The sequence below is a fragment of the Pygocentrus nattereri genome, chromosome 13 (assembly GCF_015220715.1).
Source record: "Pygocentrus nattereri isolate fPygNat1 chromosome 13, fPygNat1.pri, whole genome shotgun sequence".
Taxonomy (NCBI): domain Eukaryota; kingdom Metazoa; phylum Chordata; class Actinopteri; order Characiformes; family Serrasalmidae; genus Pygocentrus; species Pygocentrus nattereri.
In genome coordinates this window covers 5,410,976-5,434,048 of record NC_051223.1, presented here as the reverse complement: position 1 = coordinate 5,434,048, position 23,073 = coordinate 5,410,976, and the positions used below count along the sequence as shown (strand labels likewise).

The 23,073-nt window shown below is 37.4% G+C and overlaps 1 protein-coding gene across 1 annotated transcript in view; it reads left to right on the top strand.

Annotated features, from left to right (window-relative positions):
• The first annotated feature begins 6,634 nt into the window (after positions 1–6,634).
• The window catches only part of LOC108435030, a 46,843-nt gene continuing 30,404 nt past the window's right edge, over positions 6,635–23,073 (top strand). The window contains exons 1-10 of the mRNA XM_037544269.1: positions 6,635–6,757; positions 6,832–6,930; positions 7,054–7,183; positions 9,226–9,368; positions 9,467–9,745; positions 12,066–12,161; positions 12,242–12,377; positions 12,535–12,617; positions 20,762–20,864; positions 20,963–20,986. Of these exons, the coding sequence (XP_037400166.1) occupies positions 6,668–6,757; positions 6,832–6,930; positions 7,054–7,183; positions 9,226–9,368; positions 9,467–9,745; positions 12,066–12,161; positions 12,242–12,377; positions 12,535–12,617; positions 20,762–20,864; positions 20,963–20,986 (1,183 nt within the window). The 5' untranslated portion in view covers positions 6,635–6,667. The remainder of the gene's footprint in view (positions 6,758–6,831; positions 6,931–7,053; positions 7,184–9,225; positions 9,369–9,466; positions 9,746–12,065; positions 12,162–12,241; positions 12,378–12,534; positions 12,618–20,761; positions 20,865–20,962; positions 20,987–23,073) is intronic.

Genomic DNA, 23,073 nt, shown 5'->3' with positions numbered 1-23,073 from the left:
TACTTTCATAGCTCTTTCACAGAGTTTAAAATAAAACAATTCTTTATATATTAGTTCTCTTTCCCTGTAAAGTAACCCTTGTCCAGTTTTTTTTCTGAGTTAAGTGTGTTAGCAGCATAATTGTCAGACACACCAACAACTACTAAAATGCAGAAGGCAGTAAACACACATCAAAACAAAACCTCTATTGTTATGATGATCCCACTTAGTGTTATTATACCAATGTATTTGTAATTTGGTTGCATGATTTTCCCATTTTTATTCAGTTGCTCTATTTACGAATAGAAATGACTTGCACTGTTGTTGGTAGAGTGGCACCACAAAGGGTGTGGCATTCAAAATTGGCCCATTGGCCCATACTGGCTTCAGCTCCACCCTAGCACCACCCATACATTATTACAGACACATATGGCTAGTTTAGCTCATAAATAGACCCTCTAGCTACTTGTTAAGGAACACCATTCTAGACATGGGATGACCCTCATTTGCTGTAAGAACTGCCTGAATTATTTGTGGCATGGATTAAATAAGTTGCTTGTGTAGTTTTGATGTGACTGCATCACCAAATGAATGCAGATTTGTCAGCTGCACATTAATACTGTTGATCTCCCATTCTACCACATCCTAAAGGTGCTCTGTTGCATTCGGATCTGGTGACTGCAGAGGCCGATAAAGTAAAGTGAAATCGTTGTAATCTTAATGGAACCAGTTTGAGATGACTTGTGAGCCACGGTAGCGCGGAAGGCACTTTCTCAGATTCAGGGGACTATCATATGCAAAATCAGCGAGCTATCCCGTTAAATGGTCATAACCATCAACATAGTGGCTGATAAACTGCAAATTTCATGTCTTTTACATCTTTAAAAGACATTCATGTATTTTTTTCTGTTTTTTTCTGTTGTCTTCATGGTGCATTAATAATTTCAGTTTGGTTTCTATTTGCTGCTTATTGTACAGTTTTTATTAAGATTCAGTTTTAGTTTTTAGTGTAATTAACTGTAGCAGTAGGCTGGTGAGGCTAAAATAAAACAGCTTTCCTCTTTTTTCAGTATTACTATTTTGTAATAGTTTTGCAGTGGGCATTATATTTTTTATTTTATTTTCTTGTATTTGAATTTTTGAATGCAGTTAATGACCAAAATGTTTCACTTTTACTGCTAGATCACTTTTAAAAACATGTTATTTGTTTGGAGAAAACAGGAATGCTGTCATGAAAGACTGCATATCAACTTTTAAAGCACAAAAAAGTGCTAATAGTCTAATTTTAATAATAAAATTTTCACTGTTATTTTTTTGTTATTTTGAGCTGCAGCTGAGCTTGAGTTACAACTGGGTTCAGATTCAAAACACTCTTCAGTGGGTCCGGTCAGGCAAAAAGTGTGCAAAAATTATATTTATCTATAAAATTCATGATTAAACTTGATTATACCTATAATGCTCACAATAAGAAAATAATCTGATAATGGATTCCTGAACTTTTTTAATTTAGCCTTAATTGTTGTGGTTCAAAGGATTTACACTCAAATAAAAGGTGACATTCATAGTCAAATGTTCATCATAAAGCCAAAAAGATTGAGTATTGGAAGGATAATGAGTTTTTGATGGTTGTCCATTTGCTTCCAGTTCCTTATAGGCTATTTCCCATTCTACCTGCTACCGTTCAGCAAGCAGTTACTGTTGATGGAGGTTCTACACTGATCCAGCTGGACTATCCATTCTTTTACTTTGGAAAACCACACTCCCAGTTATATGTAAGTGTTCAATTACCCAGTCCCCCACCTGGGTAATCACCCTACACTATATCAATAAGAGTCCTTGGGCAAGATTCCTAACACCACCTTCGCCTGCTTGTGTGAAATGATCAAATTGTAAGTCGCTCTGGATAAGAGCATCAGCCAAATGCTGTAAATGTAAATAAATGTGCATGGCAGATATACAAAAAACGCACAGCACTAGGAAACCAATAAAAGGATGTTACATGTGGCCTCCATCCCTGTAGTCCTTACGTAAAGAGCATCTCAACAGTTTCTAAATAACTCAACTCCATATTGCTTAGTGTAACTTCAGAATTCAAAACTGTCTTCTGTTTCATTTCCAGCTCAGCATGAATGGTTTCCTGTCTTTTGAGCCCCTCTATCCTGTTGGTTATGACCCATCTCTGAACAAAGACATCATCGCTCCACTGTGGACTAAAATCCACATTTACACCAGAGGAAACATCTCCTACAGCCAAGCCACAAGTGGCCCTCTTGTAAAACTAGCTGCTAATGAAATTTCCCAAGTATTGCCTGGCAGTAAAGTCTCTGTTTCCTGGGTCTTTGTCAGCACCTGGGAGAAGGTGGAATTTGAGCCTGATGCAGGGGTAGGTGTTTCTCCTGATAATTCAGTCACTGACTCCAAGCAAGACAACTTTTCACACTTTTCTCCTCTTGAAGGAGGTGACTTTCCAAGTAGTCTTGGTCTCTGACAGTGAAAACCGCTCTTATGTCCTGATGAACTATGGATCCATCCCCCCTTCTCCACAAGTATGGATGGTAAGAGGATCATGGTCATCGTGAGTTTTTCTTTTGTTATGCTTTAGAACTTTCAAGTATCATGTAATGAGATACTCAATATTCACTATGTTGATCTTATTCTTTTTAGGCTGGATATAAAACAGAGAACAATACCTATAATTTCACCATTCAGGCAAGCAATACCTCTAGCCTGTCTTCTACTACCAATGTTGGAATACCTGGCCGCTGGGTTTTCCGTGTTGATGGTACAGCCTCAGGTGAATTTGCTGTTACTTTGTTTGTAGGTTGATGTGCAGGATTACAGCAACAACATGGACATATATATATATATATATATATATATATATATATATATATATATATGTATATAAACACTGTTAAAAATAAAAAAAATTAAAGATTTAAAAGTTTAACTGTCAAAGTACAATAAAATGTAATGCTCAATACCAATTTTTGGAAAAAAAAAGTTAAAAGTTCACTAGAAACATTTACTGGTTTTTAACACTGCTGTTGTTCATTTACAAGAATGGAATGTAAATTTACAAAATGATTTTACATTATTTGCATTTGCATTTATTTTATTGGTTGTTGTAATTATTATGGTAGATTAATGTATGTCTAAATATTGAAACTGCTGAATTAGAATTAAATGAAAAATTTAATGAAAAATGTAAGAAGTACCTGCTCAGGGATTCAAAAAGCGAGAGTGTTCTGCTTTTTTTTACACTTTTAACCACCAAGTGCTGCCATATCCCTGTGCCTGCACAAAAATCACATGAGTATAATCTGCACATTAATGTAGTTATGCATAAAACTGTGTACAACTGTTGTAAGTGCATGTAAGTGTTGTCATCTAGCGTGTGTATTAGTTCCACCTGGAACTTTTTCATATTTAGTATAATTTGTAGTTAAATTATCACTTCTTTGGGAGAGACACACAATTATGCTTAATTAATAGCAATAAACCAGTGGATTAATTCAAAGATAATTGATGGGACTAACTTATAAGTACTAGATAGTTCTTATGTTACTTCTTTATATTAGTAAACACATTAGATCATTAACAATGTAACAAGCACTAGTTATTAACCAGTTAAGGAATGAATTAAAACCAAATTAAAGACTTAACAGTTTACTCAATTTTTAACTACTAAGTACTTGATCAGTTATTAGGTATAACTAGTACCTCCTACCTAATAGCTTATAATTCTAATTTTATATGCAGATTGTTATGTAATGTAAACTGTTACTAACTTTTCAATAAACTAAATTTAAGATGATGAGGTTTTTATTTATTTGTTTTTTGCTGGAAATGACATCATTACGAAAAGTATTTTTATCCCTAAAAGTCAGTTTAATTTAAACAAGCTGCTTTATTTTCACTTTATTGCCTGAAATATATTTACCACCTTTCTCTTATGAGGTTATAGACATAAGGTCATCATCTTCATTTTGTTCTTTCCTCCCGTTTAACATGATAAAAAATTATGAAACAAAATTCGAATGACTTATTCATGTCATTTTTACAGGATCATTTTAATTTGGACATATATTCCGGGAACAATAACTCATTTTGACATCCATCATCGTAAATATTTTTGGACTGTGTTACTGTTATTAACAGAAACGTAAAAGGAATATATACATTTCCATAATAGTTATCATTTCTTTCTCTCATCTTTAAATATCTTTCTTGCAGCTCCATCTACCTTTTTCTTTCCCATGCTACCTGGTGCTATTCAACATGCTGTGACTGTTGATGGAGGTTCTAGACTGATCCAGCTGGACTATCCATTCTTCTACTTTGGAAAACCACATTCACAGTTATATGTAAGTATACAGACACAATACAGTGCTTAAATATACACTCACTGGCCACTTTATTAGGTTCAATTGCTTGTTAACAGAAATAGCTGATCAGCCAATCTCACGGCTGCAACTCACTGCATTTAGGCATGTAGAGGTGGGCAAGACAACTTGCTGAAGTGCAGACCGAGCATCAGAACGGGGAAGAAAGGGGATTTAAGGGACTTTGAACGTGGCGTGGTTGTTGGTGCCAGACGGGCTGGTCTGAGTATTTCAGAAACTGCTGATCTACTGGGATTTTCACACACAACCATCTCTAGGGTTTACAGAGAGCGGTCCGAAAAAGAGGAAATATCCAGTGTGCGGTCAGTTGTGTGGTCGAAAATGCCTTGTTGATGTGAGAGGTCAGAGGAGAATGGGCAGACTGGTTCCAGATGATAGAAAGACAACAGGAACTCACATAACCAACTAAAATCTCTGAGGAACGTTTCCAACACCTTGTTGAAAGTGTGGCACGAAGAATTAAGGCAGTTCTGAAGGCAAAAGGGGGTCCAACCTTTTACTAGCAGTACTTAATAAAGTGGCCGGTGAGTGTATAAGTAGAAGCTGGGTTTTCCCAGCATGGATATCATGTCAGGGGTTATGACGGGACCAAAGAAGATGTGAAAAGAAGCGAGGAAGAAAAAAAAAACGCAAGTTAATCTAAAGTAAACGCATTTGACATGTTTTGGTCTCACTAAGATGGTGTTTTGTGTTCAGGTTTATCAGTTCAGCCTGGAGCTATGAATGCTATCAAAATGGCAAATATACACTAAGCCATTAGCATCCCCAGAAATATATAAACCATTTACTCATTATTGTATTCAGCAATCCATTTAATATAATGGAGTTATAGTAATTGTAGACAATACACAAGCAATTTAAAAGTCTGGGCTTGAACATCTTAAGAACATGTACTTCAATTTTTGTAGCAATACGTTTGCATCAGTTTTTTCAGTAAAGTCAATCTCCTACTATTTTTAACCACTTATGAAATCATATACAAAGGTTTGGACACCCCTGGTCAAATTACATGTTTGTTGACATCCTGCATGCTTACCAATTTTTGATGAATTTCACATATTAAAATGATTTAACACATTAGAATTTTAAGTTACCTGTAGGGGAAACTTATTTTCTCAAATCCAAATACATGCATATGACTGTATGTCACGCTTGGCTCCTCCCACTACTCCAGGTGCATTTTTGATTCATGCCTCTTGTTTTGTGACTCCGCCCCTGATTGTTTTCACCTGTCCCTCGTCTTCCCGGTGTGTATTTAAGCCCTTTGTGTTGGCTGGTCTTTGTTTGATGTCTGTCTGTCTGAATTGTTTTCTGCTGTGTTGGTGATTCTGGTTTATGTTATGTCTGCCCCCTGGTCTATCCGTGTTGGCCATCTGACTTTGGACCGTCTTGACCATGACCCTGGATTTTCCCTTAATAAATCTCGCTTATCTCAGCACGTGCGTCCGCCTCCTCGCTCCCCGTGACACTGTAACTATTGCCCTGGTAGTGGAGAGAAGTATTTTAAGGTGTACAGTTTCTTAATTTCATTAAAAGTTTCTAAAAGATTATTAACTAAGACTAAATAACAGCACTGACCTCATCAACCATGTTGTATGCTGGTCTAAGTCGGCGTGTTTGTTTTGTGTGTATCTTTTCTGTCTTGTAAAGCATATTAACACAGTATAGTGAGTGTTTTTCAGTGGCTTCAAACATATGACTTATTTTAACACCAAAATCCATTCCAGTACTCCCAAGGTCACGACGAGAGAATAAACCATCATTTAGTCAACACAGCATCAGAAGTTCATTGTACACACAAAGAAAGGAAAGAAACAGCCGTTAGATTCAGATGGCATTTATACTTCAAATCAGCCTTACCATATATCATTTGGAAGCAGACTGAGATCATTGTGTTCTCATCTGTTTTAACCACCCACACTAACAGATGGATCACACCAGGGTTTGTTTTCATCAGAAAAGTCTAAACACACCCTTAGACCTCTGATGACTTAGGAAGACTGATGACTGCTTAGGGTTTCTTGAAGACTGAAGAACGTCAAAAAAGTAAAACAAGTTACTGAACGAGTCTTCAGGGAAATCTTTTGTGAATTTTCTTTCTTTTTCAGCTCAGTATGGATGGTTTCCTGGCTTTTGAGCCCCTCTACACTGATGCCTATAACCCAACTCTGAACAAAGACATCATCGCTCCACTGTGGACTGACATTGACTCTTATACCAGAGGGAACATCTCTTATGAGCAAGCCACAAATGGGTCTTTGATTGAACTAGCTACAAATGAAATGAACAGCATGTTCTCTGGGTTGAACTTCTCTGCTTCCTGGGTCTTCGTCGGCACTTGGGAGAAGATGGAATTTGAACCTGATACAGGGGTAAGAGTCTGTCCTTATAACTCAGCCACTGACTCCAAGTTAGATCGATTTTTAAGACTTTTATCCTCTTGAAGGAGGTGACCTTCCAAGTTGTCCTGGTCTCTGACAGCAAGAACCGATCTTACGTCCTGATGAACTATGGATCCATCCCTCCTGATCCTCTACCATGGATGGTAAGAGGAGCATGTTCATCCTTGTTTTTACTAATTTCACAATGTTTTATGATATTAAAATAAAAAGTAGGCAAACAAATAGCACTTTTGCTATAGCAATTTTATTTCAATTATCATTTGCAGGCTGGATATAAGACTGTGAACAGCACATATTATTTCAGCATTCAGGCACCCAGTACCTCTAGTCTGTCTACTACTACTAATGTTGGAATACTTGGTCGCTGGGCTCTCCGTGTTGACAGTGCAGTCTCAGGTGAATTTTTTACTGTTATTCTGTCTTTGGGGTGATGTGCAGTCTGTCAAACTAAGTTTCAAGCAACATGATACACTGGGAAAATAAGACTCTGACTGATATAGTGGTTGGCCTCGAATATCAACCAATGTCATTGACCTGCGGTGTCAGTGACATCAACAATATCACATTGGTGCACCATTAATTACCAACTTTTTCAACTGCAGTATCACTGGATTTCAAACTCACAATCACTGGTGAACCTAATACATAATAGCATTTATCACAGCAAATACATACTGAACTGATGAATCTGAACATTGAAAAATCATGGTTAAAATAACATAACAGACAATATCAAACATATCCAAAATTAACTTGGAAAAACATGGTCTAATAATGAAAAAGATAACTAATGAGAAAACATTCATGGAAGGCCTCCATGAAAATGAGTCATACCCATATGTTTGCAACATGTAGCAACAATTCATTGACTTGCCAGTTTATTATTTATGTTATTTATCTAATAGCAGATTGTACCTTCTTAGACCTTCTGAACACCATGAATTCACCTGGGCTTTGATTCTACAAGATGCTGGATGTGTTATGTGTAACATAGGAGGCATTGAGCGGTTTTATTTAAACACGATTCAGAGTCCAAAAACACAGTGGAAGAGACGAGTGTAACAAATGAACCCACGACAAGACTAAACAAAGTAAACAGAAGTAAACAATAAACAAAAACCAACAACGAGACGAGAAACAGGCAACAGCAACAGGGTATATAGACACAGTGCTAGACAAAGCAACTGAGCAAACACAGGGGTATAAATATTAACAGAAAATGAGAAACACCTGAAACCAATGAGAGGACAGGGCTAGGAGACCTCGAACAGGTGAAGCCAACATGACAACAAAAGCACATGTCAAAAGAAAACAAAGGCACATGGCAGATATACAAAAACACACAGCACTACATTTACGGCATTTGGCTGACGCTCTTATCCAGAGCGACTTACAATTTGATCATTTCACACAAGCAGGCAAAGGTGGTGTTAGGAATCTTGCCCAAGGACTCTTATTGGTATAGTGTAGGGTGATTACCCAGGTGGGGGACTGGGTAATTGAACACTTACATATAACTGGGAGTGTGGTTTTCCAAAGTAAAAGAATGGATAGTCCAGCTGGATCAGTGTAGAACCTCCATCAACAGTAACTGCTTGCTGAACGGTAGCAGGTAGAATGGGAAATAGCCTATAAGGAACTGGAAGCAAATGGACAACCATCAAAAACTCATTATCCTTCCAATACTCAATCTTTTTGGCTTTATGATGAACATTTGACTATGAATGTCACCTTTTATTTGAGTGTAAATCCTTTGAACCACAACAATTAAGGCTAAATTAAAAAAGTTCAGGAATCCATTATCAGATTATTTTCTTATTGTGAGCATTATAGGTATAATCAAGTTTAATCATGAAAGGAGTCTTGCCCAAGGACTCTTATTGGTATAGTGTAGGGTCTTTGCCAAGGTGGGGATTGAACCCCAGTCTACAGCGTAGAAGGCAGAGATGTTACCCACTACACTAACCAACCACAGCATTAATTTCCTCCACATAAAGTTTTTTTGTGTGTGTCAAAACGTAGAGGATTATTCTCCATCCCCAAGATAGGCAACATGCAGAGTCACCATGTGTACATATAATAATTCAGAGACAGTGGTTACATGATCCTGTCGATGTCTGTCTTGCCAAATTTTTGGTAAAATCTGTCAGGTAAGGCAGTAAAAACACATCACACAGGATCCAAAGAGATTTCATTTTCCTTCAGCCTTACAGTTCATTTTATCTGTAGATTATCATGTGGACCGATTATACATCAGAACAGCAGGAATAACCAAGTATAACTCAATAACTGAGGCCCAATGAATTGCAGTGGCAGGACACCTACAGCTCAGCTTGGAACCAAACAATGATTATGAGAGATTGACTGATTATTTATGGTTATATTTATTTATGTTAAAGATTATCCATTAATGCATAACATCACTTATTCTCTAACAGTGTCACCACCGCCAGCACTGTTCTATCCATTTGGCTCGGGAGCAGGAGACACTGTTAATCCTCGCAGTGATGATGGAAGCTCACCTGCTATAAACCTACAGAGTCCATTCACGTTCTTCAGACGCACATACACTAAGCTATATGTGAGTGGCTATAATCATTATTATAGTTGAACCGTTGATAAAAATGTCTTTTTTTAAAACTATCACTTCTTTAATTGTCTGTTTTTTTCCACTTGCAGGTCAACAACAATGGACACTTGACGTTTGATCAGCCGTGGGACAGCTTTACACCCACTCAGTTCAATGCTTATAGTGGAAGAGATATCATCGCTCCACTGTGGACTGATATTGATAATCGTGCAACTGGCAATATCTCATATAATCAGTACAGTAATGGCAATGTCCTTTCACAGGCCACACGGGACATAAACCAGTACTTTCCACAGTTTATCTTCACTGCTTCTTGGGTCTTCGTTGCAACATGGGATAAAGTGGCGTACTACAGCTACTCAGGCACGGTACGATGTAGAATTTTGAGAAATCACATAATGAATCTAAAAGGAATTATGCAACAGACACACAGTTTTATTCCAAAAAATAGCAAATAAAAATGAGTAAATGTTAAACTTTTCTGCGAATTATGAGAACTGCTGGTTAGCATTAGTTCAGCTAGCACGATACCAGCTCTGCTCACCACAGAACGTTCGTAAAACATCTACACAGGTTCAGATGATAACTACTAAATTCTGAAAAGTAGAGGCGATATATAGTAGATATATGTCTGAGAACCTATTCAGAGCTGTGGCTGTAATTTCTTAATGGGCAGTCCAAAAGTGCCACACACCACAGTACACACTTATACTCTTCATACCACCTCCATGTGTGACTGGTGTTAAAGTGACAAATGAAATCGAACGTGTTCCATGGACAGTTCAGCTGTTAGTCATTGCTGAGCCACTGTCATGCCCAGTTTTCCTACTTTCTAGTCCTAATTTACAGCATATTAGACAAAGATAATCGACACAACATGGCTGTGAGAAGCATTGGGCTCTGCAGCCAGCATTTGTGATATTTACATTTTACATCCCTTTAGTCACTGTTTGCATATAACTCAATAACTGCGCATTAAAGATGACAGTTTTGTTTTATACATCTTATACACTTAAATAACAGCTGTTTGAGATCTAAGTGCACCATGGCTACTGAGAACAGCTCCATATAGATCTATATATCCAATATAGTTTTCTCTTTCCTTTTTTCATCTTCTTAGATTTTTTTCTTGGTAAATCACCTGTAAAATCTAGGAAACTGCCCAGGTACAGGTATCTAGGTCAAGATGCCAGTGTCCAAATACTGAGATCACCTTTTTAATATTTCTTTCATGCAACAGACAAAACACACAGACCGATAACTCAATCCGTCCATCCCACCATTTTCCAAGCCGCTTCTCCCTCATGGTCGCGGGGGGGTGCTGGAGCCTATCCCAGGCGAAAGGCCCGATAATTCAATGAAATGGCAAATTTACACTAAATACCCAAAGGTTTTTAGACACGATCCAACATTTCCTCTAAAATCAAGAGTAGTAATAGGGAGATGTCCCCATTTGCAGTATTAACAGACTCTACTCTCTGGTAAAGGCTTTAACACTAGATGTTGGAGCAGTGCTGTATGAATTTGATTGCATTCAGACACTAGAGCATTGGTGAGGTCAGACACTGATGCTGGATGAATAGTTCTGGGTCATAAACTGCATTTCAACTCATACCAAATTTCTTCAGGTTCACAGTCAATGCTGGGATACTTTATACCCCTCTAGCTGACACTTGTCATTGGGCCTGGTGAAGATCATGAGCAGGTGACTGCCTTTCAATGGAAATCATACAAGCTGTGTGTGATTAAGTGACCCTTATTAGTCCCACAATGCGGAAATTTCACCTCCGCATTTAACCCATCCGTGAAGTGAAACACCACATACACACTAGTGAGCACACACACACTAGGGGGCAGTGAGCACACTTGCCTGGAGCGGTGGGCAGCCCAATCCGCAGCGCCCAGGGAGCAGTTGGGGGTTAGGTGTCTTGCTCAAGGACACCTCAGTCATGTGCTGTCGGCTCTGGGGATCAAACCGGCGACCTTCCGGCCCATGACTGCCCCAAATGAGCAATTGAACACCTGTGTCAGCAATGGGAGCACCTTAACAGGCTGATTAGGCAATTAGTAGGGGTGTCTACATATTTTTGAAAACATAGTGTGTGTTATAATCGGAAGGTGTTGTGATGTACCGGTCAGTGTATTGCCTACTGATTTTCCTCAACTATATTTGAATAATGAAATGTTTTCAAATTTGTTCTCCTGTGCACTGCCATCACCTAAAAAAGTAAGCATACAATTTCAGTAGATTTCCATATTTTGTAACCTCCACACAGACAACCGATTATTAGTCATGTTTATCAGGCCTGGGTATGTATAGGTAATGATTTAGTGGTTTTAATGAAATAGTCAGGAATAATACTGTACTGTTTGGTGTCTCCCCGCGACCCTGAGGGAGAAGCAGCTTAGAAAATGGATGGATGGATGGACGTTTGCTGTCTATAAGTATAGTAAATAGTATAGTAAATAGTGAGTTTTTGTTTCTAGCAGTATCTGAGCTCAGGACTGTCGTTTCTCTAAGCTATTGGTAACTAGCAAAGATACTTTCTCTAGATTGACAAAACACTTCTTGTAAGTCGCTCTGGATAAGAGCTAAATGCTGTAAATGTAAATAAAACAAGGAAAGCATGCTCCAAGAACAAATTGTCTCTGATATGTTTTAGAAATTTTCTTTACTTTGTTTTTCAGGAAACGTCCTTCCAAGTGGTTTTGGTTTCTGGTGGCAATTTGTCCTTTGTGCTGATAAATTATGGTGACATTGCACCAACAAACTACAGAGTAGAGGTAAAATGATCTAAATATCATCTACATAACACAGAACTTGCGTCTTTATTCTTGATTCTTTAAACGTTTTGTCTGTTTAGGCTGGATATGACACAAACTTCACAGACTACACTGTGATTTTGTGGTCAAATGACACATCCACCATTCCGAACCTCAAGTATTTGAGTAATGTGAACGTCCCAGGACGCTGGGCCTTCGTGCTAAACCAACCTAGTGGTAATTATGTTTTTATATATATATATATATATATATATATATATATATATATATATATATATATATATATATATATATATGGGTGTTTCTAATACAAAACGTTTATTATGAAAAGAATATGTACTGTGTTTAATTGTAATTGTACATCTTCCCATAGATGCCGTTCTTGCAGTGCGACTGAAAGTCCTGGCAGTCTCTAATCTCACAGACATCAATAACCAGAAGATCCTTCTACAGCAGGTAAATTAATACAGTTTGCTGCCTGAACTTAAACTTTGTGATAAATGCGAAGTCACAATGCGCTGCGACTTTTTCTCCTTTGAATAACTCAAAGTACTATTTTTATTCATAAAAATATTTGGGAAACCTCTTTTATTTTTCAGCTGCAGGATGAACTGAGGAGGAGAGGCGTTTCATCCACTATAAAAGTGAAACGTGTCCAAAAGAAAAGTCCATGATTAGAAGATCCAGAAGAATCTCTGGTTCGCTGAGGGATGAATTCTCAAATTATATTTAGCTGACTAATAATATGGTGATGGTGCTTTGGTAGGTCACACCTGTATGGAAGGAACTTTGAAACTTCCAAATAATGTCAAATTTAAATTCATTAAATGTAAATTGTGCTTTCGTCCAGGCAGAAATGGTGCAGGTTTGTGATTCTTTTAGTAGTTTTAAACAAACATTTTTTTTTCCCCAATCTTAATAAACTGATTGGCTGTTGTAGTTATTATACAAAACTGATTACCTATAAACATTATATACAGTAACTTCTCTACTTGTGGTAATGGTGGTATATCATGAACAACTCTGTTGCACGTTTACATGTTGGCTCTAAAAATACTGTTGTTCTGTGATTTATAGCGCTATGTTCTGCTTTACCTTCAAAATGGCAAGATTCTGCTTTTATTGTTCTTCATTGAACAGCCCAGTAGCACTGATCTGTCATAGGGTGGCACTGTTGTGACAGATCAATGGTTAAAAGCACACTGCACACTGATTAATAAAAATTATTAACAGCTTTATGAATGTCAGTACTTCATACGAGGTCACGAGAAGCAGAACTTTCATTTATTCTTTGTTGTTACATATTACTGGGTGATTCTGGACTTGAGCAATGAATGCAATTACATGGACATAATCTGAAACCTGCAGAAAATCAGATGTCAGTAATTCACTCAATGATTTTACATGCACTTCCCATTACAGAAAATGGGAAAACTCATAGTCTACACGAGTCAGTAAATCAAAATGAATAAATAAAAAAATTCTGCTTTCCAACCAGCCACCAGAAAAGACATAATGTAACTGTAACAACACCTAAGAGCCAAACTGAAACCATGTGTGTGCATGATGAAATTAAGAATACGAGTTGTCTCCTAGATGGATGATGGATATTCATGTTTTCTGGTGAAGTGACTCTGTGGCATGGCTCCAAAGGTATCTCTTAGGTGCCGTGTTAAACACTGCTGGCTGTTTCTGGGACAGTGCTCTGTTTTTCGCGCATGTGCAGACTGAGAAAAATGAAAAAAATCAGTGTGAGGGTTTCCATGCACTGAAATACCCAATTACTGTGCTGAGAGCAAGCTCTCATAATAGGATTTCTATAAGTCCGACAATGATCTTAATCCAATCTAAGAAATTGGAGTATGCTGTTTATATGACCACTAGAATAATTTGATAACTGCTAAAATCCAATGATGATCAAATTATTAAGTGCACGTAAATACACTCATAGAGATAGACTAGAGATAGTTCATCGCTCAAAACCTGGACATGTAGTTTATTTAAAGTCTATAGAGTAAGTACATGATATTTTATTACAACCCCAAGTCCAGTGAAGTTGGGACGTTGTGTAAAACATAAATAAAAACAGAATGTGATGATTTGCAAATCCTTTTAAACCTATATTCGATTGAATACACTACAAAGACAAGATATTTAATGTTCAAATGGATAAAATTTTTGCAAATATTCACTCATTTTGAATTTGATGCCTGCAACACATTCCAAAGAAGTTGGGACAGGGGCGTGTTTACCACTGTGTTACATCACCTTTCCTTTTAACAACACTTAATAAGCGTTTGGGAACTGTTGGGAAGTGTTGAAGCTTTGTAGGTGGAATTCTTTCCCATTCTTGCTTGATGTACAACTTCAGTTGCTCAACAGTCCGGGGTCTCCGTTGTCGTATTTTGCGCTTCATAATGCGCCACACATTTTCAATGGGAGACAGGTCTGGACTGCAGGCAGGCCAGTCTAGTTCCCGCACTCTTTTACTACGAAGCCACGCTATTGTAACATGTGCAGAATGTGGCTTGGCATTGTCTTGCTGAAATAAGCAGGGACGTCCCTGAAAAAGACGCTGCTTGGATGGCAGCATATGTTGCTCCAAAACCTGTATGTACCTTTCAGCATTAATGGTGCCTTCACAGATGTGCAAGTTACCAATGCCATGGGCAGTAACACACCCCCATACCAATTGCACGTTGAGAAACATTGTTCTTAAACTGTTGTTCACAAAGTGGTGAACCTCGCCCCGTCCTTGCTTGTGAACAACTGAGCTTTTCAGGGATGCTCCCTTTATGACACTCACCTGTTTCCAATTAACCTGTTTACCTGTGGAATGTTCCAAACAGCTTGTTTTTTTTTAACATTTCTCAACTTTCCCAGTCTTTTGTTGCCCCTGTCCCAACTTCTTTGGAACATGTTGCAGGCATCAAATTAAAAATGTGTGATTATTTGCAAAAAACTATAAAACTTATCTGTTTGAAAATTAAATATCTTGTCTTTGTAGTGTATTCAATTGAATATAGGTTGAAAAGGTTTTGCAAATCATCGTATTCTGTTTTTCGTATTCTGTTTTTTTTGGCTGCAAATCAGACTTCCTCCTCCTGAAGTCTACAATGAGTTCTTTAGCTTTGGAGGTGTTGAAGGTTTGCAGCCATATGACCTCCTCCTGGTATGTATGTCAGTTGAGCAACTCTGTGACAACAATCTGCCACTAAACTTGCTCCTCTTGTCCATGATGATGGTATGTAGTAGGTGGCATCTGACTAGAGAGCTCTGCAGGAATCTCAACGTGAAACCTCTCACCTATTGTGGTCCTCAGCCCACCACAGACTGGGTCAGCCAATCCAGTTGCAGACTGTGCCACTGCAGCCAGAGGAACCCTTCCCTGCAATGAACTCCGGGGCACAAACTCCTGTTCTTTATGGTACTCCTATAGTCACTTAACCAACCTTAGTGCCTGGTCAAAAACATTTTCTAGTGAGACCCGAATGTCTTGGGTGGCCAGCTCATCCTTGATCTCACTACTGAGGCCCTGTTGGAAGCCAACAATTTATGCCTCTGCATTCCAACCACTCTCTGCAGGCAGAATGTGAAACTCAATGGCATAATCCACCACTGAATGCTTTTTCTGCTTTAATCAAAAGAGACAACAATCTGCCACTTCACCACAGACTGAATGGTCAAATGTATGGCACACTGTGGATATTATGAATAGTTATCAGCAGGAGCATGTGGTAACCTCATTCTCCCAAATAGGCATGGCCCAGGCCAGGGCTTGGTTCATAAGCAGCAAGATGTCATATACTACTTTAGAATGTTCAGTGGGAAACCTTAGCTTAGCTTTTGGAACCAACAATCCCTGTGTTAGGAACCCAGTGAGCTATTGGTTAAGCCACCAACCAGGTGCAGAGATGGACTCAAGTCAGTAGAGTAGAGACTTCCAGTAGAGACTTGCAAGTGCAGGGGAAAAAGAGAAAAGCAAGGTTGCACTGAACGAGAGTCACAAGACATGTTGTGATTGTGTTACCACTAAGCTATTGCAGCAACACTAAGGACAGCATCACAGAAGAGTTGATAAACAAAGGGGAGATGCTAAAGCCAAACTAATTAAATGCCCAACCAGCACCATCAAAAAAAGTTTCTGATAACTAAAGTGGAAAGCAATCAACAGAAATAGGAAATCAAAGTGTTTTCTATACTTACACTGAAAGATAAATCAAGAAACCAGCATTCCAGAGAGGAAGTTTACAAAGTTACTGGCTTAGTCAGAAAGATGTGCTTATGGCAGTGTGAACTCAAGACTGAGCAGGGAGCTGTGGGAGAGCTCTCCTTAGTAGTAGTGTCCACAGCTGTAGCCAATCAGCTCTAATCAGCTTGTTCTGGTTTTCTGGCTCCTCCAGGCCATTACACTTACATGGCAAAGAAAAATGTCTTAAATATAAAAATTAAACATAAAGACACTATTTCAGGCACTATATCAACTATATTTACTGTACTTGAGTAAATTTTTACTTTTAATAGTTTTTTTAATATAATTATTCATTTTTAACTAAGTACTTATTCCATTTTTAGCTTACAGAGTGAAAAAAAAATATAAGCATGTTAGCTCATAAACCAATTAAAAGAAATACTAGTTCTGGCAAATGATCAAAACAGGTTTCTGTCACAAAAACATTAGTTAAAGACTTTAGTTCAGAGACATTAAGTTTAGAGGAGACAGAAAGAGAAGAACTTTACCATTACAGATGAGGAACATACTCTATCCAGTCATCTTCATCTGGTTTTAGACAAACTAAAGAATATGGCATTAAATCATCAGCTGCCAATCATGCCTCTTGAAACCTGCAGAGATCTCCGCTTCTCACAACTTGGCCTTCAGCCTAAGGGGGACCTCTGCCTAGCTAGCAAATTCTAACTAAACAGTTTCTGTGTTTACTATTTGCTTCTTATGTTTGTTTTAGAATAAAAGGATGGCTGTTTAGTAAACTTTTTTCACAGTAACATTTAATTGTGTGTTAACTAGCTACTTAATTCAATTTAAATTAAATGTAATTAATTAATTTTAAATTAAATTAAAATTGCTGCCAACCCATATCTGACGGTTAAGCCGTGTAAACTTTAGTTTTGTTGCAGGGTTCGAGGTAAATGGCCATGTAAGATTGTGACACAGGAAACCTAGTCTAATACAAGCTCTCAATAAACTCATAACTCATAACTGCGTTATGATTTGCTTTTTTTTTGTTGTTTTTTAAGACTTAGTTGCCTAAACAGTAATCCGACCAGACTGTGACTGGTGAAGCACAGAGCTCTTTTATTGCATGCTCACTGTACACGGAAAAAACAGAAATCATCTCACGTGAATAACGAGCCATTACAGCATCACTCAAACAGAAAAGTGTTGTGCTGTAATATACAGATAATCGCTCTGATTGAAGACTGTACCTTGCATTTGCTAAAATAAATGTATTCCTCGATCTCACTTCACAGGTCATATTTCATCATCATGGCACTTATTCACCAATATTTTCCTAAGTTCTTTCTTAAGTTGTTCTTGATTCATGATGTGGTCTTAAATCTCAGAATTGTTTGCATCTTTGTGCTTATGATGAATGAAACAGAACTGTCCAGATGCTCACGGGTAAAGTCAGGACTTGAGGCTTTACTCTTTTGGATGTGATCAATACTTGTGGTCATGAAATGGCAAAGGTCAAATCCAGAATCGTCCAAAAACCAAAAGAGACAAACATGACCATAACAAGAGAGGCAAATCCGATCCCTAAAGGGGTTGGACAAAAAGGCAAAGTCGAAGATGCAAAATCTGATACACAGGTAAACAATAATCACAGGAAGAAACACCCAGTAGCTCTAAGAAAGAAACAATACCATACAACATGCTAAGCTAAAGCTCAGGCTTATATATTAACTATACCAAAAAATGATGACAAGGAACAGGTGAGGCGTATCAGTTCTCAGGTGATAATGATATATTTACCAAAGGATTATGTCACAGTAAGGAAAATCTAAACAGTGTAAGTTACTGTTGTTGCTAATGATTAGTAGAAATGTATTATCCATTAGCTTTATCAAAAAACATATTGACTGTTTAGCTAACTTATACAGTTTAAAGGCTGTGAATATAATGTTTACTGTCTGTAGAGGTCCACACGTATGAATTTAAGCCAATATGCAGGGAGCTAATAAGACAATTATTATTAAATATGGAATTTATCTTTAATTCTGACTTTCAATAACATTTTTAATACAGACTTAATTAAACAGTAATAAACTCTGCACAGCCTTTCATGGATTGTAAACTACTTTCTTGGAAACAGACAAACTAAGCCTTATATAACCATCTCACTATGAAATGTGTGTAGTTTAATGTAAACCTTGTTCTTTCCACAGTTCACACAAAGATGTGTAAATGTGCATTAGCAGACAACCTGTGATCTGAGTCTCAGGACTCAGGATCCCCCCCCCCCCCCCCCCCCCCAACATAATATCATAGTTAATTTTGTTTGTACATATTTTATCCAATAATGTAGCTGAGTCAATTCAAATAATTACTTTTAAAACTATAATTGCAGACAAAAGAGTAACTTAGATACTCAACTACACTTATTATTTATATATATTACTACACTTATTATATATATATTACACTTATTACTTACTATTTTTACTTAAGTAGGGATTTTTTTAAAGTACTCTTTCCACCCCTGGTTTATAATGGGGATTAGATACTTTTCTGTATAATCATTCTTCTATTTACATCAAACTCACTCTCAGTGTTCATTTTCTAGTTTTGATCTGACCATAGAAGCTGGTTTCAGTCAAAGTTCTAGTAGCGTGTAGCAAACACTCCACACACTTTTGCTTGTAGTTATATGAAAGAGCTTTCTTCTATCAAGAATAGATGGAATAAAATAACATTTAAGAGAACATGTCTTTTAGAAGATTGGTAGCATGAATAAGCAAATCCATTCATGCTGTTAAAAGTAAGTCACTTTTAAACAGAGGGTCCAAAAAGGTGTTTGGAGTGTAACTTATTGTTGTTTGCTTGATTTACATTAATACAGGTGCAAGCAGCCTTAACTGGGGGTCAAAGCAAAATATCTCCAACACAGCAATATTGTGCTGGTTGCACCAACAGAGCTTACGCCTGGTCGGTTGTAACTTTATGGGCATAATTTTAAGATTGATGCACCAACTTAAGCTACATTTTTAAAGACCTGGTGTAACTTTTGTTTGCTACTCCAGTCACTGCAGCAGTGCTTAAATGGCTATTTTTACTAACTTAAAACTTATGTGTATAACAATAATTATTAATTAACAGGGCTACAAAACATACACAAAAAGCAGCCAATGAATGAGCTTAGAACGAGGTATCCGGTGTCTCCCAAAACCTTTTTTTTTTCATTTTCTTCCATGCCCGTGACCCTGATGGAGAAGCGGCTTAGAGAATAGATGGATGGATGGATTTTCTTCCATGCTTTTGACAGCTATCTTGTATGACAAAGTTCTCGCCTTGCACCTCTGAAAGGTTCAGCTAGTAATGTAGCAATTGTTTACACCAAAGGCAGACTGCAGCGCAGTTTACAACCCTTTCAGAGTTCTTCAGAGATGAAGTCCACAGAATGTGAAGAAATGTGAAGAGCTGTGGTGTGTTTGCGAGATGAGTGAAGAACCCCAAAAGACATCTTTGGATGCTTACAGTTGAAAAAGGTTTAGAAGCACTATTCTACTGAGCACTGCTGCCCTGAACCCTCCCATGTTGACTGTTTTTGATTTATTGAAGCTATTAAGGAGTTTTTCATCAGTGTGACTTTACGCAGACTCTATACTTCATCAATATCATATCTGTCAGAACCTCGTATCTCCAAAACTGTAACTTTACAGGAACTTAGAATGATAGTTGATGTAATAAGTTTTCTTCCCCGCTAAGTACCCTAAGTCATTTTGAACCATTTTATTTGTCCGCTCAACATAATAAAACGGATGATTGCACTTATGCAGAAAGGTAAAAAAGCAAAAACAGAAGTGGAGAAACAAGTTTTTGTGCGACATGCAACTGTCATTCTTGAAATGACTGCTGCTTTTGCTAGAAACAGGTGCGGTTGGTATTTGACCCTTATATTTCTTTCAACAGGTAAGCTGTGACAGGGTGAAAAGTTATGCTGCAGTCCGTTTGGAATGCAGTGCAACTCTTGATTCTCACAGTTTACACAGAATAACTAATAGGGGTGCACAAGGGGCTTCATCGGTTAACACACAACATATTTTCTGGTTAAAACTTTTATGTTATAATAAAACGTTATCCTGCCTCAACCTCATGAAACAATGAAACTGCGTGCAAACTACAAGAAAATATTTTCCCTTATCAGTTTTGTGAAGAGCAGGTTTGGCCACATCTAAATGTGAAGCCAGGAAATCTGTTTCAGTTTGACCTTATCTGAAGCATATTGAGCACGTTCGTCTGTCTGAGGAGAGAAGTGAGTGAGCTGCAGTTTGTAAAATTGTATTATGATGATGAAAACAGCATAGATGCTGGAACTAATCTAAAGTAAGATTCGTGTTGCTTTATATTGCAGATTTGAATATTTTACTTGTTGCCTGACTTTGAAGTCAATGTGACAATGGAGGGTTCAGTTCAAATGCCTGCGCTGTCTCTGAAGATAGTGGCGATCGTATTAATGATAAGTATGTCTTTAAATACCTTTTTCACAGTTGGCTCAGTCGTCTGGACATCTTTCTCCAGTTTGCTCAATATTTGTTTCTTTTCTCTTAACGCTTCACAGGTGGACTTACAAAAGCACAAACAGGTAATGACGCTTTATAATTCATTTACTTGGTTTTGTCCAGTCCATCATGCTTTACAGAAATTGTGATTCACTAATTCTCAAATGCTTTCCAGCTTGTGCATAATTGTCATGTTGCTTTGGGTCGGCTGGCACCTGTCCAGAGCTCCTTATACCCTGCATCACATGTACAATCTTGGGGCCAAATGTACTTATAAAAGTTATTATAAAGATAAAAGAAAAAAACTAAAACGTACTTTAATATAACTCAATGGAAGTGGACCTCTTTCCTTGTGATTTTGAGCTGTGTCTACTGGTTCATTCATCAAGAAATCAACAGATAATTGTTACACTTTGCTTGTGGGTGAGGGTAGATGTGCTCTGACAAAGTTGTGGGTTGTGAAAAAGCTGTGGCAAACCCAATAGCACATTCTGTAAGGGTGTTTATTTGGTGAAAAGCGTGGAAAAAACCCAGAATGTTGAAAAGAAGAAAAAAAAACTGCAGAATATATTTATGAACTTTGGGGAAGCAAAATTTTTCCTCAAAATGCATTGGCTCAATTCTCATTTGGCCACATTGACTGTCAAGCCTGCATTGTCAATGTGTTTAAGGACAGGGTCAACTTCAAAGGATACTTTCAGAGCTATGAACTCAAAGTATTTTTCATTGGAGACTGCAGTTAATAAGGTGGTTCGTATAGTTACTCTTACTCGAATAGCCACTCCGCCTCTTGATTTTCTGCCTATTCTATAAAAGTTAAAGTCATTTAAGGCCACATCTTCATCACTTACAGATTGTCTAAGCCAGGTCTCTGTTAGTATTAAAATATCTGGATCAGATTGTGCAATCAGGACTTTAAGTTGATCCATTTTAGTAGTCCTTTTGGAGTAGGCTTCTAATGCTAAGATGTATTATGCCTAAACCTTTTCTGTTTTTAAAACTCTCAAGATATGTTATAGCATTTACTGCAGGGTTTTCCTATGAGTGTAAAGTAATTGGTGTTGGATTAATAAAAAAAAATCTGATTTTCTGGATTAATAAAACCATAAAATTTCTTATTTCTTATTTCTTTTTAATGAAGAGTTGGTCCTGGGTCTTCTACCCAAAACTACAGAAATACTTGGAGTTTGAGGTATGGAATGGAGTTAAAAACAGAGTAAAATATATTGTGGACTAAAATCTGTGAACCAAGTCTACTGGAATGAATCCCTTGAACTCTGTAAAAAAAAGGGGGCGGTTCCAGAACAGGTTAAAATTGTCAATAAAACTTTGCAGATGCAGGTCTTTTGGAGCAAGGTGTGAATTTTTAAACAACTCAAATGTCCTGAACATCTTCCCAGTGACAGAATTGGTCCAGAGATAAAAACAGCTTTACCACATATTAAACATCATATTAAACCCTATGGATTAAGAATGGGATGTCACTCAAGTTCATATACGTGTGAAGCCAGACGAGAGAATACTTTTGGCAATATAGTGTACATACCCAAAATAGAATTATTTTCATTACAAAATATATTCATGTTAAAACACCACATATTTTTTTTTCCTGGGAATATTTAAGCTTAAACTGTATGAAAATGTTCCCACATTTCTTTTGTTCTGTAGCAATCAAAAATAGTGACTGATAAGTCACCAGTAGTTTTCTTGTCAAAGACGTCCAGCAGTGGACACAATGTTTCTCACTGGGAATCTTCCTAAAGCAGCTGTAAGCATAAGTATGATAAATTATTTTCCTATAAGTATTTGACTACATTGTCCAAATAATACTTAAAACTTTATACATTTTATGAAAAATCAGCAAACAAAACAAAAACTTATAACAAGGAACGTATTTTAGTTTTTTCCTTGTAATTTATCCTATACTTTAACAGTATAGACAGTAAAGTGTCACTCTATTTCTTGCCCTCCTATAGATGTTGGTAGTGCCAGCCGCAGACTTTGAGGCTTTTTGTGCGCCCTTTGTTCTTGACATGTACGGGCATAACACTGCATGTCCAACATTGACATTTTTCCTCCTGCTTCACTGCTTAGTCATTCCCCCTTTGTTATGTAAAGTGGCACTGGGATTGTGAAAGGCGTTATATAAATGTAACTTATTATTTTTACT